Below are 24,859 nucleotides of genomic sequence, written 5' to 3' on the forward strand. Positions count from 1 at the left end.
TTGTCCATGACAAGATTTGAACACGCAACCTTTGGGTTGCTAGACGTTTGCGTTATACATTCACCCCGACCAACCACCCTCCTTTAGATTTGCCTTAAGTAACCTTCTGTATAATGTAACTATACCAAATATAACATATCATCCTAGTATGATTATCCCAGATTTACATTTACTATGTTACTTCTGGCGTTACCAGACCAGTGAGTCACAGCTTGCTGTGTAGTCAGGTGGGTCGCATGTCTGCTAGGCTAAAACTATATTGAACAAAAATAAATGCAACATGCAACAATTTCAAAGATTTTACTGAAAAATTAATTAGGCCCTAATCTATGGATTTCACATGACTGGGAATACAGATCTGTTAAAAAAGGTAGGGGCGTGGATCAGAAAATCAGTCAGCATCTGGTGTGACCACAATTTTCCCCATGCAGCTCAACACATTTCCTTCACATAGAGTTGATCAGACTGTTGATTGTGGCCAGTGGAATGTTGTCCCACTCCTCTTCAATGGCTGTGCGACGTTGATAGATATTGTCGGGAACTGGAACACGCTGGCGTACATGTTGACCCAGAGTAACCCAAACATGTTTGAGTTTGCAGGCTGGGACATTTTCAGCTTCCAGGAATTGTGTGCAGATCCTTGCGACATGGGGCTGTGCATTATCATGCTGAAACAGGAGGTGATGGCGGCGGATGAATGGCATGACAATGGCCCTCAGGATCTCGCCACGGTATCTGTGTGCATTCAAATTGCCATTGATAAAATGCATTTGTGTTCGTTGTCTGTAGCTTATGCTTACACATACCATAACCCAACCCCACCATGGGTTCACAACATTGACATCAGCAAACCGCTCACCAACACAACGCCATACGCGTGGTCTGCGGTTGTGAGACCGGTTGGACGTACTGCCAAATTCTCTAAAACGATGTTGGAGACGGCGTATGGTAGAGAAATGAACATTCAATTATCTGGCAACTGTTCTGGTGAACATTCCTGCAGTCAGCATGCCAATTGCACACTCCCTCAACTTGAGACATCTGACATTTTGTTGTGTGACAAAATTGCACATTTTTATAGTGGCCTTTTGTCCCCAGAACAAGGTGTGCTTGTGTAATGATCATGCTGTTTCATCAGCTTCTTGATATGCAACACCTGTCAGGTGGATGGAGTATCTTGGAAAAGGAGAAATGTTCACTAACAGGGATGTCAACATTTGTGATAATCTTTTTGTGACTATTGAACATTTCTGGGTTATTTCATTTCAGCTCATGAAACATGTGACCAACACTTTACATGTTGCATTTATCTTCAGTGTAACTAGCCGTGAAGGGCTCATCGGGACTACTGACTGGCCCGAATCTGTTAGCAAAGATTTGTATAAGCCTATCGTTTCCAATGGGAGCAAATTAATTATAGTGGGCAGAACACGCAAAGGATGTGAGCAGAGCCAACCACGAGCTAGTGAGATCCAATTGGGATATTCTAGCATTTATTTGAATATTTCAGTTAAGGAACATCTACTCAGAAGTGCGTGTGTGCAATGACTCATTTTGCGCTCCTTAACAACGTCTACAAAATAGTCTACTCTGTTACAAATTCTATTTTTGGAAACCGAAAACTGTATGGAGATCAAATGTTTAATGATGAGAAAATGTGCAGAATTTGGGCCAAAATCCATCTCGCGCTATCTTCTCCCACTGCCGGCAACTGGGCTTCCTTCTCATCGCCATATTTGGTAGTGAGTGGAAACGTCAACCAGATGCTTCACATTAATACATCCAGTGAAATATCTCGCTCATTGTTCTGTCTGTCTGGTGCTTTCATGACAACTGGGAACTCTGACAAATACGAGTTCAAATCATTACCTCGGTGATCTTCAGGTCGGAAACTCTGAGCTCGAGAAAGAGGCCCGAGTTTCCAAGCTGGAATTTCGAGTTGGGTGGCCATTCAAAATAATTTTCAGTCGGAGCTCGTTTTTTCGGGAGTTCTCAGTTTTTGTGAACGCGGCAGTACCCTCCACTCGACTCTTGCTGCGCGACGAACGTAAATAAATGTGGGCACCAGGCAGGCGCGTACTGTATTTATAGCTTCTCCTTTATTGTTTACAAGTAGACTAGCTAGCTACTCCATGACGTGCCTCTTTTGTTGATTAATTTAAGTAAAAATGTATGATGTGGCTCATTTAAAGGAAGATACATGCAGGTATGTCCACTAAATATTGGTTATATAAATTTGTAACTTACTAGTTGTGCGGTTATGTTGAGCTAGCTAACGTTAGCCAGTTACCGGTAGCTACTGTAGCTAGCTAATCGTTTCTATCTAACCCTGTAATTATTGGCATTGTTTTTAGCTAACTAAATAAACAATAATACTTTTAATGTGATATTTATTCTAAATATTGCTGTTACATATCTGTTGTTTGTTTACACTTACAGATTTTTTTGAAGATAATTGAAGTTAGGAAACGTCAAGTGTTTGTGTAGACAAGGTGAAGATTGAGGACGAGATGGAAGATGGTACACCTGCAGGACTATCTGTGGGAATTGCAGACGCTGATGATGCTCCCTCAAGCTCATCAGCAGCATCAACACGAAAGAGGAAGTCTGATGTGCTCAGAGATGCTAAGCCCAAGAAGAAAAAGAAGGCCAAAGTCAGCCGCCCCGCAAGGCTTGGCTACACTGTTGAACAAGGAGAGGATATGCTTCTGATCATATCAAATACAAATCAGTATGATAACATATGGCGGCCGAACACGAAAGGAAGAAAGAAAAAGAAAATCCTTAAAGGAAAAGCCAAAGTCATTCCAGCAAAGAAGAAGAATACGGTTCTTCCAAAGGGTAAAGCCACAAAGAAGCCACTGATCAAGAAAGGTGAACTGGAGCCCACACTGCAACACCACCAAGAGGAGGGCTTTGACAGCTGGGGTCAGAGCCTACCAGTGGAAGTGTTAGTTAATATTTTCAAGATGGTAGTTCACCAAGATGGTGCAGTACCATTCCTGTGCAGGTAATGCAATGTTTCATGTAGCATGCCCTTCTCATGTTGAATTTCATCGGTGCCTCTGTCTCATCTCTCTTAAATGGGAGATTCTAGACATAAAACTTAGATGAAATAAACAATCAAGCTCAATACAAGCTGCAATGAACATGGAAACTATCTGAGCGAACTGATATGTAAATATTCTGCACACTGTTTTAGGGTGGCTAAGGTGTGCCACCTATGGAATGCAGCTGCAGCCAGTCCTGCTCTCTGGCGCAGTGTGTCTGTGGGTTACTGCTGGTTGGAACCTGGTAAAACCCACTTACCTAAAACTGTACTGAAGATCAGGAACACTGTTAGCTGGCTTGCACAGAACAGGTCAGTACTATTTGGTAAAATTTCAAACAGAATAACATAGAGTCCCCCACACTGTCTGAAACTATGTATGCCTGCTAAGTAAAATGTGGATCGTATAGGCTAGTTCTGGGGTTTCACGGACACTGATTAAGCCAAGTCGTGGACTAAAAAGCACTCAGTCCAGGACATAATTTGTCCATGTAACAGACTGACCCATAGAGTAAATGTATTCTAAGCCCTAACAACAATTTTAGTAATTGAAAAAATAACATTAACTGACTTAACTATGCCCATAAATAAGTAGTAATGGTACATTTCTCTTATTTTGTTTTGAAGATTCTCCCAATTAAGAGACTTTTCTCTTAATCACTGGAAAAATAATGTTGACCATGTTGTGGAGGTAAGTTCTGATCTACACAATACAACTGTGATGTTACTGTTTTGCCATTTTAATGCCTCATTGAGGCTGTTTGTTGCTTCATACCTGTTCTACATTTTTATTGGATCCATGTACTCCACTAATGTAGACTAATTGTAAGAAATAGTTTGACATAGAAAGGAAAGCTATCACTGTTAAGTGTTTGATAGTAACTTCACACCATGAATGTCTGTATGAAATGTCCTGTTTAAGTCTGATTGTGTTTCAGGTTTTCTTTATTGCTTAACATCCCACTGTTTACCTAACAGGTTTTGTCCCAGTCCTGCCCCCATCTCCGCTCACTCAAGCTGTCATACTGTACAGGCGTGACTGAGAAGGCCTTTCAGAGCCTCAGTGGCAGCTGCCGGTCCCTGGATCGCATTAACGTCCAGTACTCTGAGGTAGGCCAAAAAGCATGTCAGTGGACATAATGATGGTTCACTCACACTATAGCACACAAAGGTCCAAATACTGCACCATAGGAGGCCAGATACTGTGCCGTCTGAAAGTATTCACACACCTTGAATTTTCCACATTTTGTTGTTTTACAGCAAGGGTTCCCAAATATTTTTTTGTCCCAATTTGATTTAAAAAATAACTATTTTCAACCCCACCATGTAAAAAAAAAATACTTCCTTCAGATGTTTTTTTCTTCAAGTGGGGTAAGACGGTCTATTGCAAATCAGTCTGACAGTACTTTTTCAAGTATTTACATCTGAAGGAAGTGTGGTTCGAAGTGACTTAAATCAGAATCTGAATGGTTTTGGAAAGTTCAGAAGATCATCAGGCAATTTTGTATGATCTTCTGTGTAGAAAAGTCCATCATTGATGGACATCATCTCCCCCCATTCTGATTTAGTTCCTGGTATTGTCCTTTCTAATGAGCCGTGCGTGACTTGTGGGCATTGTAGAGGGAAACATCACACGTATTTTCCTGAGAGTCCTATCTTTCAGTGATGGGGTCATAATATTGTTTTATCTTAAACCTTTCAAAGGACATTTCTAAGTGTCTGTACTTTTGAACGGTAGTGTACCTGGTTCAGTCTGCTTTCCAACAGACACCGAGAGACAAATGGACCTTTCAGCTGGACAATAATCTAAAACACAAAGCCAAATATACGGTGCATTCGGAAAGTATTCAGACCCCTAGACTTTTTCCACGTTTGTTACATTACATTTTAGAATGAGGCTGTATTAAATACTTGTAATTATTTTGTATTGTGTGTAGATTGAGGATTTATAAAATAATAATTTTTAGACTAAGGCTGTAACGTAACAAAATGTTAAAGTCAAGGTGTCTGAATACTTTCCAAATGCACTGTACAATGGAGTTACTTATCTAGACGACATTGAATGTTCCTGAGTGTCCTAGTTATAGTTTTGATTTAAATCTTTAAAATCTATGGCAACTTAAAAATAGCTGTGTAACAACGATCAACAAACATCTTGACAGAGCTTGAAGAATTTTTAAAATAATGTGCAAATATTGTACAATCCAGATGTGCAAAGCTCTTAGACTTTTCCAGAAAGGCTAACACTTGTAGTCAGTGCCAAATGTGATTCTAACATTATTGACTCAGTGGTGTGAATATTTATGTAAATTAGATTTATGTATTTCATTCTCAATACATTTGCAGACCTTTCTAAACATGTTTTCACTTTGTAATTATGAGGGGGAAAATGTATTTAATACATTTTGAATTCAGTCTAACACAATGTGGAATAAGTCAAGAGGTGTGTATACTTTCTGAAAGTACTGTACATGACAGTGGAGTGAGCTTATGATCTACACTTCTGCCTATTGATTGTATCACTTTTCATTAGACGTACCGTCATTAAAGTAGGTAGAACTTCTTTGTGTATATATTAAATGCCTAAAATCTTATACTCTCTCTTGTTGCTATAGATACAGGTTGAAGGGCTTGTCACCTTCTTGGAATCCTATGGCAGTCAACTTAGACAGATTCTGTTCACCCATGGGCCCAGGAATGACCGACTTCTCACTGCTATCTCCGTAGGTGCCATTTTATTTCTTACAGTATTTGACGACTTGCGTATAATACAGAGACTTCAGGAAGAATTTATCCCCCTGGACTTTTTCCACATTTTGTTGTGTTAAAGCCTGCATTTAAAATGGATTACATGTAAATGTTGTGTCACTGGCCTACACACTATACTCCATAATGTCCATAATGTCAAAGTGGAATTATGTTTGTAGAAATTGACAAACTACTGTTTTTTTATGATTGCTTATCTTTGAAACTATATGCTGATTTTACAAAACTCTACACACTAACCACCAAACCTTACACCAAACCAGCAAAACATTCTACATTATACATCTCTTGCAAAAGCAAACAATTCTTGCAAAACTCTAAATTGTTTTTGCATCAGTACAGTACACACAAACCATCATTTGAATAAGCACACGAAGCACCAACCACGCACTGATAGTATAAATGAAAAACACTTGTGGCTTTTTCTGTGTGCAGGGCATAGCAGTTTGCAATTTCTTATTTTTTTTTGTATTTATTTCACCTTTATTTAACCAGGTAGGCAAGTTGAGAACAAGTTCTCATTTACAATTGCGACCTGGTCAGGATAAAGCAAAGCAGTTTGACACAGAGTTACACATGGAGTAAAACAAACATACAGTCAATAATACAATGAAGTTTTGTCATATATGTAGTAAACACACATGCACACAGGTATCCAAATGTGTAAAGTATGGATGTGTATTCTGAACATAGTGTCTTATCAATACAAATAAGGGGGAAAAGGTTTTAGTTCTCTCAATGTTCTAACACTCCTCAAACAACAAAAGCACAGTAGGAGAAAACAAACATTTCTGCTAGAAAAAAAACAACAGAAAAAAGTGTCTACATCTCGTGGGACTGGCCATAAGACTTCATCCACAGGCCATGTTGTTTGAGCTAGGAAGTGTGGAAGTATGGAGTGAAAGTATGGCCTGGAGTGCTGTATCCAGGCCTGGCATGACCCCTGATCCATGCCTCCTCCATTGCCTGTAGATGGGGTATGTGTTGGTGGGGCTGGTGATCATACACCTTCCAACGCCATGCAGAGAATAATTCCCCAATAGGATTCAAGAATGGAGAGTATAGGGGGAGATTGAGTGCGATGAAAAGTGGGTGACCTGTGATCCAATGGTGGACCACAGCAGCCCGGTGGAAACTAACATTGTAGCATTGTAGAGATCAATGTGTACAGTTTTGCTAGAAGTGTGTTATTAAATTGCAAACTGAGTGTAAAGCAGTGAGTTAGGTTTACAGTTTTGCAAAAAGTGTGTTTAAAATTACAACCTGAGGTTAAAGCAGAGAACGAGCATTCAGTTTGGCACATGTGGTAAATGCATTGGCTACAAGTGTTAATGGTTTCAGAGATAGTGCTTCAATAATCACTGTTAGTGTTTAAGCATTCATCCCATTTGTTATGGCAAGACAATAAGGCCAGGAGGCAAAATGTGTAAAACAAGTCACATGATAAGTTGCATGGATTCACTCTTTGCGCACTAATAGTGTTTAACATAGAACAATGTAATGACTACCTCATCTTTGTACCCCACACATACAATTATCTGTATGGTCCCTCAGTCGAGCAGGGAATTTCAACCACAAAGACCAGGGAAGTTTTCCCATGCCACGCAAAGATGGGCACCTATTATAATTTTAATGGTAGGTTTATTGAACGGTGAGAGACAAAATAACAACAAAAAAATCCAGAAAAACGCATGTCAAAAATGTTATAAATTGATTTGCATTTTGAGGGAAATAAGTATTTGACCCCCTCTCAATCAGAGATTTCTAGCTCCCATGTGTCTTTTTATACAGGTAACAAACTGAGATTAGGAGCACACTCTTAAAGGGTGTGCTCCTAATCTCAGTTTGTTACCTGTATAAAAGACAGCTGTCCACAGAAGCAATCAATCAGATTCCAAACTCTCCACCATGGCCAAGACCAAAGCCCTCTCCAAGGATGTCAGGGACAAGATTGTAGACCTACACAAGGCTGGAATGGGCTACAAGACCATCGCCAAGCAGCTTGATGAGAAGGTGACAACAGTTGGTGCGATTATTCGCAAATGGAAGAAACACAAAATAACTCTCAATTTTCCTCGGCCTGGGGCTCCATGCAAGATCTCACCTTGTGTATTTGCAATGATCATGAGAACGGTGAGGAATCAGCCCAGAACTACACGGGAGGATCTTGTCAATGATCTCAAGGCAGCTGGGACCATAGTCACCAAGAAAACAATTGGTAACACACTACGCCGTGAAGGACTGAAATTCTGCAGCGCCCGCAAGGTCCCCCTGCTTAAGAAAGCACGGAGATGGAAACATTATGCTTTGGGGTGTTTTTCTGCTAAGGGGACAGGACAACTTCACTGCATCAAAGGGACGATGGACGGGGCCATGTACCATCAAATCTTGGCTGAGAACCTCCTTCCCTCAGCCAGGGCATTGAAAATGGGTCATGGATGGGTATTCCAGCATGACAATGACCCAAAACACACGGCCAAGGCAACAAAGGAGTGGCTCAAGAAGAAGCACATTAAGGTCCTGGAGTAGCCTAGCCAGTCTCCAGACCTTAATCCCATAGAAAATCTGTAGAGGGAGCTTAAGGTTCGAGTTGTCAAACATCAGCCTCAAAACCTTAATGACTTGGAGAAGATCTGCAAAGAGGAGTGGGACAAAATCCCTCCTGAGATGTGTGCAAACCTTGTGGCCAACTACAAGAAATGTCTGACCTCTGATTGCCAACAAGGGTTTTGCCACCAAGTACTAAGTCATGTTTTGCAGAGGGGTCAAATACTTATTTTCCTCATTAAAATGCAAATCAATTTATAACATTTTTGACATGAATTTTTCTGGATTTTATTTTGTTATTCTGTCTCTCACTGTTCAAATAAACCTACCATTAAAATTATAGACTGATCATTTCTTTGTCAGTGGGCAAAGTTACAAAATCAGCAGGGGATCAAGTACTTTTTCCCTCACTGTATGTGTATCCCACAAAGGTTCACTTTTATAAGGAAACTTTAGGTCATGTAGCATATTTTGGTTAAACTATCCCCTATTCAATGGAATCGCAACCATCTATATGCACAGTGCAGTCTTCCATCACATGTACAGCTGATTCTCAAGATCTTGCACACTAATGAGATTATTGAGCTGCTATTGAGCCCACACTACTACACTGTCTGAGCCAAGGACTACATGCTTTCTGGTAAGTTTTGATTACAATACTGGGTGGGGTGGATATATTTTATGACATGCATGCGTTTTTGTTAACTAGTAAATAGTAGCCTACAGCAAAGTGTGTTTAAATAATTTCTAACTAGTTAATAATTTCTGCTAGTTAGTTTTTGCTAACTGAGTGTTAATTCACCTGTTTCCATACGTTTCATTTTAAAACATTTATCTTTCAAAGGAGTTATCTGTACAGCCGTGGCCAAATGTTTTGAGAATGACAAAAATATTAATTTTCAAAGTCTGCTGCTTCGGTGTCTTCAGATATTTTTGTCAGATGTTACTATTGAATATTGAAGTATAATTACAGGCATTTATTGACGCAAGAGTCAACATTTGCAGTGTTGACCCTTCTTTTTCAAGACCTCTGCAATCCGCCCTGGCATGCTGTCAATTAACTTCTGGGCCACATCCTGACTGGTGGCAGCCCATTCTTGCATAATCAATGCTTGGAGTTTGTCAGAATTTGTGGGTTTTTGTTTGTCCACCTGCCTCTTGAGGATTGACCACAAGTTCTCAATGGGATTAAGGTCTGAGGAGTTTCCTGGCCATGGACCCAAAATATTGATGTTTTGTTCCCCGAGCCACTTAGTTATCACTTTTGCCTTATGGCAAGGTGCTCCATCATGCTGGAAAAGGTATTGTTCTTCACTAAACTGTTCCTGGATGGATGGGAGAAGTTGTTCTCGGAGGATGTGTTGGTACCATTCTTTATTCATGGCTGTGTTCTTAGGCAACATTGTGAGTGAGCCCACTCCCTAGGCTGAGATGCATGACACAGGACTGATGGTAGCGCTCACCTTCTCCAGACAAGCTTTTTTTCCGGATGCCCCAAACAATCGGAAAGGGGATTCATCAGAGAAAATGACTTTAACCCAGTCCTCAGCAGTCCAATCCCTGTACCTTTTGCAGAATATCAGTATGTCCCTGATGTTTTTCCTGGAGAGAAGTGGCTTCTTTGCTGCCCTTCTTGACACCAGGCCATTCTCAAAAAGTCTTTGCCTCACTGTGCGTGCAGATGCACTCACACCTGCCTGCTGCCATTCCTGAGCAAGCTCTGTACTGGCTGTGCCCCGATCCCGCAGCTGAATCAACTTTAGGAGACGGTCCTGGCGCTTGCTGTACTTTCTTGGGTGCCCTGAAGCCTTCTTCACAACAATTGAACTGCTCTCCTTGAAGTTCTTGATGATCCGATAAATGGTTGATTTAGGTATAATCTTACTGGCAGCAATATCCTTGCCTGTGAAGCTCTTTTTGTGCAAAGCAATGATGACGGCGCGTGTTTCCTTGCAGGTAACCATGGTTGACAGAGGAATAACAATGATTCCAAGCACCACCCTCCTTTTGAAGCTTCCAGTCTGTTATTCGAACTCAATCAGCATGACAGAGTGATCTCCAGCCTCGTCCTCATCAACACTCACACCTGTGTTAATGAGAGAATCACTGACATGATCTCAGCTGGTTCTTTTGTAAGCAGGGCTGAAATGCAGTGGGATTGTTTTTTGAGGATTCGGTTCATTTGCGTGGCAAAGAGGGACTGCAATTAATTGCAATTTATCTGATCACTCTTCATAACATTCTGGAGTGAGTATATGCAAATTGCCATCATACAAACTGAGGCAGCAGACTTTGAAAAATTCATATTTGTCATTCTCAACTTTTGGCCACGACTGTACATGGAATTTAGTTTTATATTTATTTTTTATTCATTTTTTTTCTATCTTTACAGAAAAATGCCATGGCCACTATCTGATGTGTGGAGACATTTCACTGCAGTTAATGTAGAAGGAAACGTTGTCCATTTGCAAATACTGTGCCAAATCATATGTGAAGAATGCAACAAAGATCTAGAATCATCTGGCCAAGTGCACCAAGTTCCGTCAGTGCTCACAACAAGCAATCTCTGACTAAAGTCTGTCTACTTCTATTCGAGGTGAAAATGATGATTCGGACACCTTATCGATAGCAACAGCTCATGGTCCTCCTGGAATCAAAGTTTTTTTTTTGGACTCAATGGAGGAACGTAGTCAGAGATGCTGACGAATGTCTTGCTCGAGCTGTGTATGCAACTGGTTCACCTATGATGCTCACAGGCAATGTGTATTGGAAGAGATTTCTGAATGTTCTTCTCCCAGCATACACCCCTCCAACCAGACATGCCTTTTCTACTCATTTGCTGGATGCAGAGTTCAACAGAGTTCAAGTGAAGGTCAAGCAAATCCTAGAGAAAGCAGACTGTATTGAAATCATTTCTGATGGGTGGTTGAATGTTCGTGGGCAAGGAATAATTTACTACATCCATCTCCACCCCTCAACCAGTATTCTACAAGAGCACAGACACAAGGGACAACAGACACACCGGTCTCTACATTGCCGATGAGCTGAATGCAGTCAACAATGACCTTGGACCACAGAAGGTATTTGCACTGGTGATGGACAATGCTGCAAACATGAAGGCTGCTTGGTCTAAAGTGGAGGAGTCTTACCCTTACATCACACCCATTGACTGTGCTGCTCATGCATTGAATCTGCTCCTCAAGGACATCATGGCACTAAAAACAATGGATACACTCTAGAGCCAATGAAATGGTTAGGTATGTGAAGGGTCATCAAGTTATAGCAGCAACCTGCCTCACTAAGCAAAGTGAGAAGAATGAGAGCACCACCATGAAGCTGCCCAGCAACACCCGTGTCATCATGTTTGACAGTCTCTTGGAGGGGAAGGAGTCTCTCCAAGAAATGGCCATATCACAGTCTGCCGATATAGACAGCCCCATCAAGAGGATCCTCCTGGATGATGTATTTTGGGAGAGAGTGTTAAGCAGCCTGAAACTCCTGAAACCTATAGCAGTAGCCATTCCATGGATTGAGGGAGACAATGCCATCCTGTCTGATGTTCAGACTCCGCTTGCAGATGTAAGAAGAAATCCAAACTGCCCTGCCTACTTTGCCTACTTCACTGTTGCTCCAAGCAGAGGAAACTGCAGGTCTGAAATACATCAAAAAGCGTGAAGACTTCTGCCTGAAGCCCATACACACTGCAGCGTACATGTTGGACCCCAAGTATGCTGGCAAGAGCATCCTGTCTGTTGCAGAGATCAACAAGGCCTATGGTGTCATCACTACCGTGTCTTGCCATCTTGGCCTGGATGAGGGCAAGGTTCTTGGCAGTCTGGTGAAGTACACTTCCAAGCAAGGGCTTTGGGATGGAGATGCAATATCTCATCAGCCAACTGGTGGAAGGGACTTCGTGGATCTGAGGCTCTTTCTGCTGTTGCCTCCATCCTCCAAATCCCACCAACATCAGCCTCCTCAGAACGCAACTGGTCCTTGTTTAGGATCGCACACACCAAAGTACGCAACAGGCTGACCAATACAAGGGTTGAATAATTGGTGGCCATCTGGGCAAATTTGAGTCTGACAATGAGCCATCCTCAGCAAGGTTGGAAAGTAACAGTGAGGATGATGCCTCAGACTCTGATGTTTAAGAGGTGGACATTGAGAAGACGTGGAAGCCTGAGAGGTAGACAACCAAAGCTTTAGTTTCTAGACTAACATGTTTTTGGGAGATGTGATGGATCATTCAATATTCCCTTTTGTTGTACAATGAAATCGTCCCATGTGAAGAGTCAACTCATTTAATTAAAGTAAAAAAAAAAAAAACTTCTATTAGAAGGATTTAATCATTTGCAATTGTCTACTTATGATAAGGTAAAAGGTTTGTTTTTGGCTCCATATGATATGGTAAATATATCCAATGCAAAAAATCTACATTTTTAAATGGTATTAATTTGAATATTTCCCATATATTCCCACGTAAAGTTACCACCTCTGAATTTTCCCTAAAATGTGCAACCCTATTCATACCACTTTGAATGGTGTATCAATGCATCCAGTCACTACAACGACATAGGCGTCCTTCCTAACCCTTCCTGGGGACCAGCAAAATTAAGGCAGTTATACATTTAAAAAAAACATTACAATACATTCACAACATTAAGTGTATGCCGAAAAGCCCCTACTCTACTACCATCTATCTACAACACAAAATCCATGTGTACGTGTGTGTATAGTGTGTATGTTATCTTGTGTTTTGTATTCAGAGAGAACCCTGGTTCAGTCTGCTTTCCAACAGACACTGGGATACAAATTCATCTTTCAATAGGACAGTAACCTAAAACACAAGGCCAAATATACACTGAGTGCACAAAACATTATGAACACCTGCTCTTTCCATGACATTCACAGACCAGGTGAAAGCTATGATCCCTTATTGATGTCCCTTGCTACAGTGCATTCGGAAAGTATTCAGACACTTAACTTTTTCCACATTTGGTCGTTACAGCCATAGTCTAAATTGGATTAAATAAATCCTAAGCAATCTACACACTACCCCATAATGTTTGCAAATTTATTTAAAAAAATAAACACCTTATTTCCATAAGTATTCAGACCCTTTGCTATGAGACTTGAAATAGAGCTCAGGTGCATCATGTTTCCATCGATCATCCTTGATGTTTCCACAACTTGATGAGGGTCCACTTGTGGTAAATTCAATTGATTGGACATGATTTGGACAGGCACACACCTGTCTATATAAAGTCCCACAGTTGACAGTGCATGTCAGAGCAAAAACCAAGCCAAGAAGTCGAAGGAATTGTCCATAGAGCTCCGAGACAGGATTGTGTCGAGGCACAGATCTAGGGAAGGGTACCATTTCTGCAGCATTGAATGTCCACAAGAACACATTGGCCTACATCTTTCCTAAATGGAAGAAGTTTGGAACCACCAGGACTCTTCCAAAAGCTCGCCTCCCGGGCCAAACTGAGCAATCGGGGTAGAAGGGCCTTGGTCAGGGAGCAAGAACCCGATGGTCACTCTGACAGGGCTCTAGAGTTCCTCAGTGGAGATGGGGAAAACCTTCCAGAAGGACAACCATCTCTGCAGCACTCCACCAATCAGGCCTTTATGGTAGTGGCCAGACAGAAGCCAGCCACTCCTTAAAAGGCACATGACAGTCCACTTGGAGTTTTCCAAAAGGCACCAAGGGACTCTAGGACTGACCATGAGAAACAGGATTCTCTGATCTGATGAAACCAAGATGGAAATCTTTAGCTTGAATGCCAAGCGCCATGTCTGGAGGAAAACTTACACCGCTCATCACCTGACCAATACCGTCGATACGGTGATGCGTGTTGGTGGCATCATCAGGACAATGACCCTAAACACACAGCCGAGACAATGCAGGTGTGGCTTCGGGACAAGTCTCTGAATTCCCTTGAGGGGCCCAGCCAGAGCTTGGACTTGAACCCGATCGAACATGAGAAACTCCCCAAATACAGGTGTGCCAAGCTTGTAGCTTCATACCCAAGAAGACTCAAGGCTGTGATCGCTGCCAAAGTTGCTTCAACAAAGTACTGATTTTAAAGGGTCTGAATTCCTGAGTAAATGTGATATTTCAGTTTTATTTTTAATACATTTGCAAAAATGTCGCAACCAGTTTTTGTCTTGTTATTGTGTGTGAGGATTGAGGGGGGGGGGGGGGGTGATTTTAATCAATTTTAGAATACGGCTGTAATGTAAAAAAAATTGAAAAATGAAGAAACCGAGAGGATACTTTAGGGAAATTAACTCAATATTAGGAAGGTGTTCTTAATATTTTTGACACTCGGTGTACACAAGTTGCTTACCAAGATGACTTTTCCTGAGTGACCTAGTTACAGTTTTGAGTTAAATCGGCTTAAATCTATGGCAAGCCTTAAATGGTCAACAATCAATTGTGCAAAGCTCTTAGAGACTTAACCAGAAAGACTCAGCTATAGTTACTGCCAAATGTGATTCTACCATGTATTGCACTCAGGAGGATGAATAGTTATGTAATTAAGATATTTGTTTTTTTATTTCTTGTCAATGTTTTACCAATGTTACAATTTTTGAGCGTTGACAAAAGAAAGACAATTCAATCCATTTTAATCCCACTTTGTAGCACAAAAGGTGGAAAAAGTCAAGGTGTGAATACTTTCTGAAAGCAATGGATTTAAATTATTGCTGCCCTCAATTACTCAATTAATATTTGAAATATATGTCCCATACTGTATGTCATTTTACTAGAGAGGATGCTGCCCTGAGTTGCAATTGCTGGAAATTAACACAAAGCTGGACAGTGGATATTGCCAGCTTCCAATTTGCATCCAAGCTTTGCAAAATGGCTGTCCTAAACTGCAGGTATTTATTCTTTACCCAGTTGCTTATTATGATTACATCTTTTTATTTAGTCATTTAGCAGATGCTTTTATCCAGAGCAACTTAATGGATTCATCTTAAAATGGGACAACCATATATCACAGGCATAGTAAATATACTTTTCCTCAATAAATTAGATATCAGCAAAGTCAGAGAGGGGGGTGGCTTATCTTATTGAATGGCTTTTTATTTCTTGTGTAAAGGGACAAACACATTGCAGACCTTTTTGATTTGTTTTCTCTTGTGGCTCAGACTTTTCGGATGCTGAATGTCATTCCGATGCCTAAAATGACTCGTAATGGGTCAGGTTCCACATCTGGCTTCCCTTTACTGGAGGAGCTGTGTATGGCCACTACAGCTGTTTCCTTTATGACTGACCAAGACTTGACTAAGATTGTCTACGACTCTCCTAAACTGCGTGTGCTGGACCTGAGAGGTTGTTCCCGGATCACAGCAGCCGGGCTCTCTTCTCTACCATGTGAAGGTACAGTATATCCAGACAAACCCATCCATTGTTGATGCTGTGGATGGCCTTTGTTTGTGCAGTCGATCAAATGCAGAATTTGGCCAAGTCTGTTGCTACCCTCTTGGTTAGTTACAGTGAGGAGAACAAGTATTTGATACACTGCCGATTTTGCAGGTTTTCCTACTTACAAAGCATGTAGAGGTCTGTAATTTTTATCATAGATACACTTGAACTGTGAGAGATGGAATCTAAAACAGAAATCCAGAAAATCACATTGTATGATTTTGAAGTAATTAATTTGCATTTTATTGCATGACATAAGTATTTGATCACCTACCAACCAGTAAGAATTCTGGCTCTCACAGACCTGTTAGTTTTTCTTTAAGAAGTCCTCCTGTTCTCCACTCATTACCTGTATTTACTGCACCTGTTTGAACTCGTTACCTGTATAAAAGACACCTGTCCATACACTCAATCAACAGACTCCAACCTCTCCACAATGGCCAAGACCAGACAGCTGTGTAAGGACATCAGGGATAAAATTGTAGACCTGTACAAAGCTGGGATGGGCTACAGGACAACAGGCAAGCAGCTTGGTGAGAAGGCAACAACTGTTGGCGCAATTATTAGAAAATGGAAGAAGTTCAAGATGACGGTCAATCACCCTCGGTCTGGGGCTCCATGCAAGATCTCACCTCGTGGGGCATCAATGATCATGAGGAAGGTGAGGGATCTGCCCAGAACTACACGGCAGGACCTGGTCAATGACCTGAAGAGAGCTGGGACCACATTCTCAAAGAAAACCATTAGTCATGGATTAAAATCCTGCAGCGCAAGCAAGGTCCCCCTGCTCAAGCCAGCGCATGTCCAGGCCCGTCTGAAGTTTGCCAATGACAATCTGGATGATCCAGAGGAGGAATGGGAGAAGGTCATGTGGTCTGATAAGACAAAAATAGAGCTTTTTGGTCTAAACTCCACTCGCCGTGTTTGGAGGAAGAAGGATGAGTACAACCCCAAGAACAGCATCCCTACCGTGAAGCATGGAAGTGGAAACATCATTCTTTGGGGATGCTTTTATGCAAAGGGAACAGGACGACTGCACTGTATTGAGGGGAGGATGGAAGGGGCCATGTATTGGGAGATCTCCTTCCCTCAGTAAGAGCATTGAAGATGGGTCATAGCTAGGTCTTCCAGCATGACAACGACCCGAAACACACAGCCAGGGCAACTAAGGAGTGGCTCTGTAAGAAGCATCTCAAGGTCTCCAGACCTGAACCCAATAGAAAATCTTTGGAGGGAGCTGAAAGTCTATTGTCCAGCGACAGCCCTGAAACCTGAAGGATCTGGAGAAGGTCTGTATGGAGGAGTGGGCCAAAATCCCTGCTGCAGTATGTGCAAACCTGGTCAAGAACTACAGGAAACGTATGATCTCTGTAATTGCAAACAAAGGTTTCTGTACCAAATAATAAGTTCTCCTTTTCTGATGTATCAAATACTTAAAAATCCTATGTGATTTTCTGGATTTTTGTTTTATATTCCGTCTCTCATAGTTGAAGTGTACCTATGATAAAAAAAATAACAGACCTCTACATGCTTTGTAAGTTGGAAAACCTGCAAAATCGGCAGTGTATCAAATACCTGTTCTCCCCACTGTATCAATAATTACATTGGTTCATGTCAATGTTGTAAACTCATATGCTTCAAATATCAATGATTACATAGGTTCATGATAACATTGATTATGATTTATGCTACTATATTCTCTGCTGTGTTTTTTCTTAGAGCTTGAGTGTCTGTACTGGGGACTGTACTTCAGCAGCAATGTCACAGTATCGTTGTCCAAGAAGGGAATTCACCTGCTGACCCAGAAATGGAGTGGTACCTTGCAGGAGCTAGACCTTGCCAACCAGCTCTTCTCTGAAGAAGACATGGAGATTGCCATGGGCCATCTAGCTCAGAGAACTGGAGAAAACCCCCTACGTTCGCTCAATCTTAGTGGGACCAAGGTCACAACCCCTGCCCTCCGGTAGGCAACACATTTGTCTTCTTTTCAACATAAAATTCACTATGAAATGCAATAGTCAATACATTACGCTTTATCTATTGTCTGCAGAATACCTTTTTTTGAATTATCAGAACAGATGCATGAATTTGTGATATAAAGTATTTGAATTTCTCTACCTAGTTAAAACAGGTCACAAGTAGGGGCAGCACATCAGTGGTGTACTGGAGGTTAAGCGCACGTCAACGCAGTGCACCTTTTTTTTTTTTTTGCGTGAGTGTTCACCCACCTTTTGTGGACAAATATATTGAAACTATGTATAGGGAGTGTTACTTTACTCACCGCGAACCATGATCAGTGTTTACCCACTTTTTTTTACCACTACATCACTGCAGCATATGATTGACCTAGATTGGCTTGAACTGGAGATCAAATTTATTTTCTTTGTTTTGCAGGTTAGTTATAGGCCAGTCTACAGCACTCAATTACTTAAACTTGTCTTCCTGCCGTTACCTTTCCAAGAGGTCTGAAGAAACTGTATCGTGGCCAAGAAGAAATTCACCAGCTGCTAGACAAATTAGAGTAATCTATTGGTCCAGTTATTTGTTCTAAGAATGCCTGCAAAAGGACATTCACTTCAAACCAATCATAAAAGTGAACATGAATCCCCCCCCCCTCCCCCAATAGCTTAGCTTTAAAACATGTGTAACAGTATAACTTTAGACCGTCCCCTCGCCCATACCCGGGCTCGAACCAGGGACCTTCTGCACACATCAACAACAGTCACCCACGAAGCATCGTTACCCATCGCTCCACAAGGGGAACTACTCCTTCAAGATCTCAGAGCAAGTGACGTCACTGATTGAAACGCTATTTAGCGCGCACCGCTAACTAAGCTAGCCGTTTCACATCCGTTACACATGGATACTATTGAATTATTTAAAAAAATGTTTTACCATGTTTTACTCAATCCACAATTTGTGATTTTTGTAATTTTTTTTATCTGTATGTTGGTTTTATTCTTGACTCTCTCAACATGACTGGAATGCTCTAAACTGATGTGTAAATATGTTGAATAAAATGTGGTTTCAATTACCTTGCTAAATATGTCTCAAATTCCGTGTTACTATTAAGAAAATGAACCTTGTGTACTTATTTTGTCAACTTTAGAGCTGAAAATAAACTTGGGCTAATCTGTAACAAAAACCCAGAGTGTATATAATTGTGAATGTATTACAGGGGTTTCTCCTATTTCTAGTAGTGCCAAATTATCCACAAGAGGGAGGTATAGTCTGTTCAAATGAGTATACCAGTATATACTGTATCTTGCTGCTTAAGTGGATGACTTGTCTTTGCTAATGGCTTTGTTTCATTTCAAGTGAAAAGACATCAGTCTGACAGACGAGGACCAAATGTGCTGGAATTGGGTCCAATTGTATATTTTATGCACACTCCACTATTTTTACTCCGTCATTATTCCTGTTTAAGGGTACAGAGCTAAGCAAAACAATCGTGTGTGTGGTATATTGATATCAATAAGCATAAGTTTTTTTTAACCTTTTTGCTGACATTAGTGTCAGTATTTATTGCATGTACACAGTATCTCAGATACAGTATACCTGTGGATTATTTTACAATTATGAAATTCAGTTCAACATTTTTTTATAATATTAATTTCAGATTAATTTGGTCCTAACAACACCGAAATGAATTATATTTAGTAAAATATGTCGTAGATTCAAAATTATATGAAAATAGTTTTTAATTATATCCACAGTTTTAATTACAACTAGGTTTTCTGCACAAATCATTATAAGAAGATCATTTTTTCAGGGACAGTAAGCTAAGACCAGTATCTGGGTCTCTCACACACCTCTCCATAAGCAGCAGGTAGGTGTCAGGGTCATCGAGGATCTGGTTAATTTCCTCATCAAAATATCCTCTCTGGTATTAGGGTGACTATATTATCTCACCCATTGTCAATGATCTTCTATTGCTGATCTCTCTTTAGTTTTGAAATATTTTCAGAGAGTAAACACACTTGTTTGCCTTCTAATTGACCTGCATTGATGACCACAGTTTTGTCTGCCTTCTCTGTTAATCTGTGAAACTCACCTCCACCTTCTCTATCTAGTGGGAGAAGTAACAGTCCTGTCTGAGAATCCTTTTCACTCTGAAGGTTTGTTTGTGTTTTCCTTGGTATTGGGGTCAAATAATCATTTCTTGCCATCATTTGGATTGGACATTATTCTATTTGTTTCTTAAAGGTAGCCTTTTTTCTTGGCAACATGAACAGGTATCCTGTGGCTGTTGACTGGCTCAATTATTCCCCCTTTTACAATTTGTACTTCTAGCAGATGCATCCCGTGGCCTTCCTCGATCAGATATATATTTTTTTTATAGCTTCAAATAAAGATATTGTGGCGCATGTGAATGGATCTACATATCCAGTGACTGTTTGTTCAGCTGAAAGTAGTTTTTCATGTATTTCTACTCCAATTAGCCGTTCTCTTGCGGCCTCATCAACAGATAGTTATTTGTTCTTGATTGGATCGATAAAAAACCCTGTTGCAGCCTGAGCCTCAAGCAGTACCAGTGCAATACCAGGTGTTAGCAAATCTTGCGTCTTTGCCTCATAAAAGCTCATTACTTTTTTGGATGGAAGAATCCAGATGCCAGCAACACTTCCTGTACCCCTTATGTATTGCTTCACAGATTCCAGTTGGTCCACTTGTTCAGTAGTTACTTTTCCTTCCTCCAAACTCTTGAAGGTACTGGCTTCAATTATGCTTGATTCCAAGAGTTGTTTTGCAGAGACCGACTTTCTCAGACCTGTTGTTTTCAGAGTTTGATTCTTCTCCAGTTTTGTAATAGTGAAATTTAACAAAGTGATGATTACTTGTATGGTTATTGTCTTTGTTCTGTATTTATCAAGGAACTGGAGTCTCTGATCATCAGTAAAGTATCCAGAGTGAATCAAATCCCAAAGAGAGAATATCATTCCTGAATAACACCCCACTAAAATGCTAACCGTTGTCTTTTCAAACTGTTTTGTCTGAGTACATTTTCTCTGGTTTCTCCTGCATTTTAGTTTTGTCCATCAGTGGCAGAAGAAACAGACCCGTCTCAGGATCCTTTATACACTGCTTCATCATTCCCATGTAGGTCAGGTTTGCTTGTGTCCTTGGGTCAAAGAATCCCTTGGTGTCATCACTAAGATGACGACTGTCAGGTTTTGATTAAGCACTGCATCAAAGTATCCCTCTCTGTATGCAACTTCAAGGGGAAAATGAAGACACTTCAATGGGTCGACGATGCCAACTGTTGCAATCTGGGATTCAAGTAAATTAATGTCATGCTGCTGCAGGATCAGATATTTTTTCATGGCCTGGAAGAGTGAGATTTTTAACAGTGTAGATGTCTTTGTAGCCAGTTACTGCCTTCTCTGCTGATAAGAGCTTTTTGTACAGTTCTGGGCCAATTACCTTCTATTTCAGAGCCTAGTCCACAGTCAGTTTCTGGTTCTGAAGAGGGTCAATGATAAAGCCTGTGGCAGCTTGTTCTTCCAGAAGAGAGAGGTCAATACCAGGAGTCAGGCTGCCCTTTTTCTTGGCCTCATAGATGCTCAGTTTTTGGTTGGCGTATCACACCGGCTCCACAGCTGTTTCCTCTCTGATAGGTTCTAACAGTGTTTATTGTCATTATATCCTTGTTGGTCAGTTTCCCTTCAATCAGACGTTTGTATGTCTTTTCTGACCAACTTGTCATTTTATCTCCTTGCTTTCAATGATTTCCAGGATAATTACAATGATTTCCTCAACTTATCATCCTTGACTTGTACAGTTTTAATAACTCCTGCCTTTTGTCCTCACACATATATTCAGAGTTGATGAGATCCCAGTGCTGCATGGTTGAAGCTGAACCTGCCATGCATAACAGTGACATTTGTAGCTTGGAATGTCTCCTTTATGGGATCTTGTAGGTTGACTCTTGTTGCTTTTGAGGAGAAGATGACAAATCCCTGTCCTGGGATCAGTGACACACCTGGCCATAAGCTGCAGGTATGAGAGGTTCTCATGAGTGTTGGGGTCAAAGAATCCCTTAGTGTCATTACCGGGATCATAAAGAATCCGATCCATTTCCTCATCAAAATAGCGCCTCTTGAAGGCTACATGGACAAGAATACGATGGCTGTTAACATGGTCAATGATTCCTCCAGTGGCAATCTGTGCTTCCAGCAGACAAATTCCATGGTCTTGTAAGTCTTGGAACAGAGAGATGGTTTCGCCAGTTATGGATCTTTGTAACCAGTCACTGCTTTCTCTGCTGAACACAGCGTTCCATGACGGTCAGGCCCCACTATGTTTACCTTCACTTCCTCATCCACTGAAAATGTTCTATTCCAGTAGAATCAGTGCAGTTCCTGGCATCAGCTTTCCCTTTCATCTGGCCTGCTCGATTGTTATGATCTGAGAATCAGGAAGCAAAACACCTGCAACGCTATCGATTCTCTGCCTCTAACCTTATTACAGGGGCTGAGTCATTGGCTTACTGGGGCTCTCTCATGCCGTCCCTGGAAGGGGTGCGTCACCTGAGTGGGTTGATTCACTGCTGTGGTCATCCTGTCTGGGTTGGCACCCCCCTTGGGTTGTGCCATGGCGGAGATCTTTGTGGGCTATACTCAGCTTTGTCTCAGGATGGTAAGTTGGTGGTTGAAGATATCCCTCTAGTGGTGTGGGGGCTGTGCTTTGGCAAAGTGGGTGGGGTTATATCCTTCCTGTCCGGGGGTGTCCTCGGATGGGGCCACAGTGTCTCCTGACCCCTCCTGTCTCAGCCTCCAGTATTTATGCTGCAGTAGTTTGTGTCGGGGGGCTGGGGTCAGTTTGTTATATCTGGAGTACTTCTCCTGTCCAATTCGGTGTCCTGTGTGAATCTAAGTGTGCGTTCTCTAATTCTCTCCTTCTCTCTCTCTTTATTTCTCTCGGAGGACCTGAGCCCTAGGGCCATGCCCCAGGACTACCTGACATGATGACTCCTTGCTGTCCCCAGTCCACCTGGCCGTGCTGCTGCTCCAGTTTCAACTGTTCTGCCTTATTATTATTCGACCATGCTGGTCATTTATGAACATTGGAACATCTTGGCCATGTTCTTTTATAATCTCCACCTGGCACAGCCAGAAGAGGAAGAGGCCACCCCTCATAGCCTGGTTCCTCTCTAGGTTTCTTCCTAGACTCCAGCCTTTCTAGGGAGTTTTTCCTAACCACCGTGCTTCTACACCTGCATTGCTTCCTGTTTGGGGTTTTAGCCTGGATTTCTGTACAGCACTTTGAGATATCAGCTATGAGGGGTGGCCAGTCCTCTTCTGGCTGTGCCAGGTGGAGATTATAAAAGAACATGGCCAAGATGTTCAAATGTTCATAGATGACCAGCAGGGTAAAATAATAATCACAGTGGTTGTCGAGGGTGCAACAGGTCAGCACCTCAGGAGTAAATGTCAGTTGGCTTTTCATAGCTGGTCATTCAGAGTACCACTACCGCTCCTGCTGTCTCTAGAGAGTTGAAAACAGCAGGTCTGGGACAGGTAGCCTGTCCGGTGAACAGGTCAGGGTTCCATAGCCGCAGGCAGAACAGTTGAGACTGGAGCAGCAGCACGGGCCAGGTGGACTGGGGACAGCAAGGAATCCTCATGCCAGGTCGTCCTGAGGCATGGTCCTAGGGCTCAGGTCCTCCTCCTCCGAGAGAGATCATACTTAAATTCACACAGGACACCGGATAAGACAGGAGAAATACTCCAGATAACAGACTGACCCCCCTCACGACACAAACTACTGCAGCATAAATACTGAGACAGGAGGGGTCGGGAGACACTGTGGCCCCATCCGACGTTACCCCCGGACAGGGCCAAACAGGCAGGATATAACCCCACCCACTTTGCCAAAGCACAGCCCCCACACTACTAGAGGGATAGCTTCAACCACCAACTTACCATCCTGAGACAAGGCCGAGTATAGCCCAAGTGATGCATATACAGTGGCAAGAAAAATTATGTGAACCCTTTGGAAATACCTGGATTTCTGCATAAATTGGCGACAAAATTTGATCTGAACTTCAACTAGGTCACAAAAATAGACAAACACAGTCTGCTTAAACTAATAACACACAACAATTATAAGCTTTCATGTATTTATTGAACACACCGTATAAACATTCACAGTGCAGGGTGAAAAAAGTATTTGAACCCTTGGATTTAATAACTGGTTGACCTTCCTTTGACAGCAATAACTTCAACCAAACGTTTTCTCTATGCTCAGAAGGAATTTGGACCATTCCTCTTCACAAAACTGTTTCAGTTCAGCAATATTCTTGGGATGTTTGGTGTGAACTGCTCTCTTGAGGTCATGCCACAGCATCTCAATCAGGTTGAGGTCAGGACTTTGACTGGGCCACTCCAGAAGGTGTATTTTCTTCTGTTGAAGCCATTCTGCTGTTGATTTACTTTTCTGTTTTGGGTCGTTGTCCTGTTGCATCATCCAACTTCTGTTGAGTTTCAATTGGAGGACAGATGGCTTAACATTCTCCTGCAAAATGTCTTGATAAACTTGGGAATTCATTTTCCCGTCCATGATAGCAAGCTGTCCAGGCCCTGAGGCAGCAAAACAGCCCCAAACCATGATGCTCCCTCACCATACTTTACAGTTGGGATAAGGTTTTGATGTTGGTGTGCTGTGCCCTTTTTTCTCCACACATAGTGTTGTGTGTTCCTTCCAAACAACTCAACTGTAGTTTCATCTGTCCACAGAATTTTTTGCCAGTAGCGCTGTGGAACATCCAGGTGCACGTTTACTTCAGACGTGCAGCAATGTATTTTTTGGACAGCAGTGGCTTCTTCCGTGGTGTCCTCCCATGAACACCATTCTTGTTTAGTGTTATACGTATTGTAGACTCGTCAACAGATATGTTTCAAGCATTTCGCTACACTCGCATTAACATCTGCTAACCATGTGTATGTGACAAATAAAATTTGATTTGATTTATCTTCCAGAGATTTCTGTAAGTCTTTAGCTGACACTAGGATTCTTCTTAACCTCATTCAGCATTCTGCCCTGTGCTCTTGCAGTCATCT

General features: G+C 41.6%; 1 protein-coding gene and 2 pseudogenes across 1 annotated transcript; 1 reads left to right on the plus strand and 2 right to left on the minus strand.

The window, feature by feature from the left end:
- The first annotated feature begins 1,698 nt into the window (after positions 1-1,698).
- fbxl6 (F-box and leucine-rich repeat protein 6) lies at positions 1,699-18,841 on the plus strand. Its single transcript, XM_064983932.1, is given in 11 exon segments — positions 1,699-2,206; positions 2,440-3,010; positions 3,203-3,361; positions 3,677-3,740; positions 4,028-4,159; positions 5,665-5,772; positions 15,137-15,250; positions 15,521-15,752; positions 17,517-17,760; positions 18,192-18,252; positions 18,254-18,841. Coding segments are annotated over 10 exon segments (1,683 nt in total). The 5' UTR covers positions 1,699-2,206; positions 2,440-2,510; the 3' UTR covers positions 18,323-18,841.
- Positions 18,842-19,557: 716 nt separating this feature from the next.
- LOC135553339 (plectin-like) lies at positions 19,558-20,737 on the minus strand (annotated as a pseudogene).
- A 40-nt stretch (positions 20,738-20,777) lies between these two features.
- LOC135553340 (plectin-like) lies at positions 20,778-21,380 on the minus strand (annotated as a pseudogene).
- Between the last annotated feature and the right edge of the window lie 3,479 nt (positions 21,381-24,859).

Source organism: Oncorhynchus masou, chromosome 13, assembly GCF_036934945.1.
Source record: "Oncorhynchus masou masou isolate Uvic2021 chromosome 13, UVic_Omas_1.1, whole genome shotgun sequence".
Taxonomy (NCBI): domain Eukaryota; kingdom Metazoa; phylum Chordata; class Actinopteri; order Salmoniformes; family Salmonidae; genus Oncorhynchus; species Oncorhynchus masou.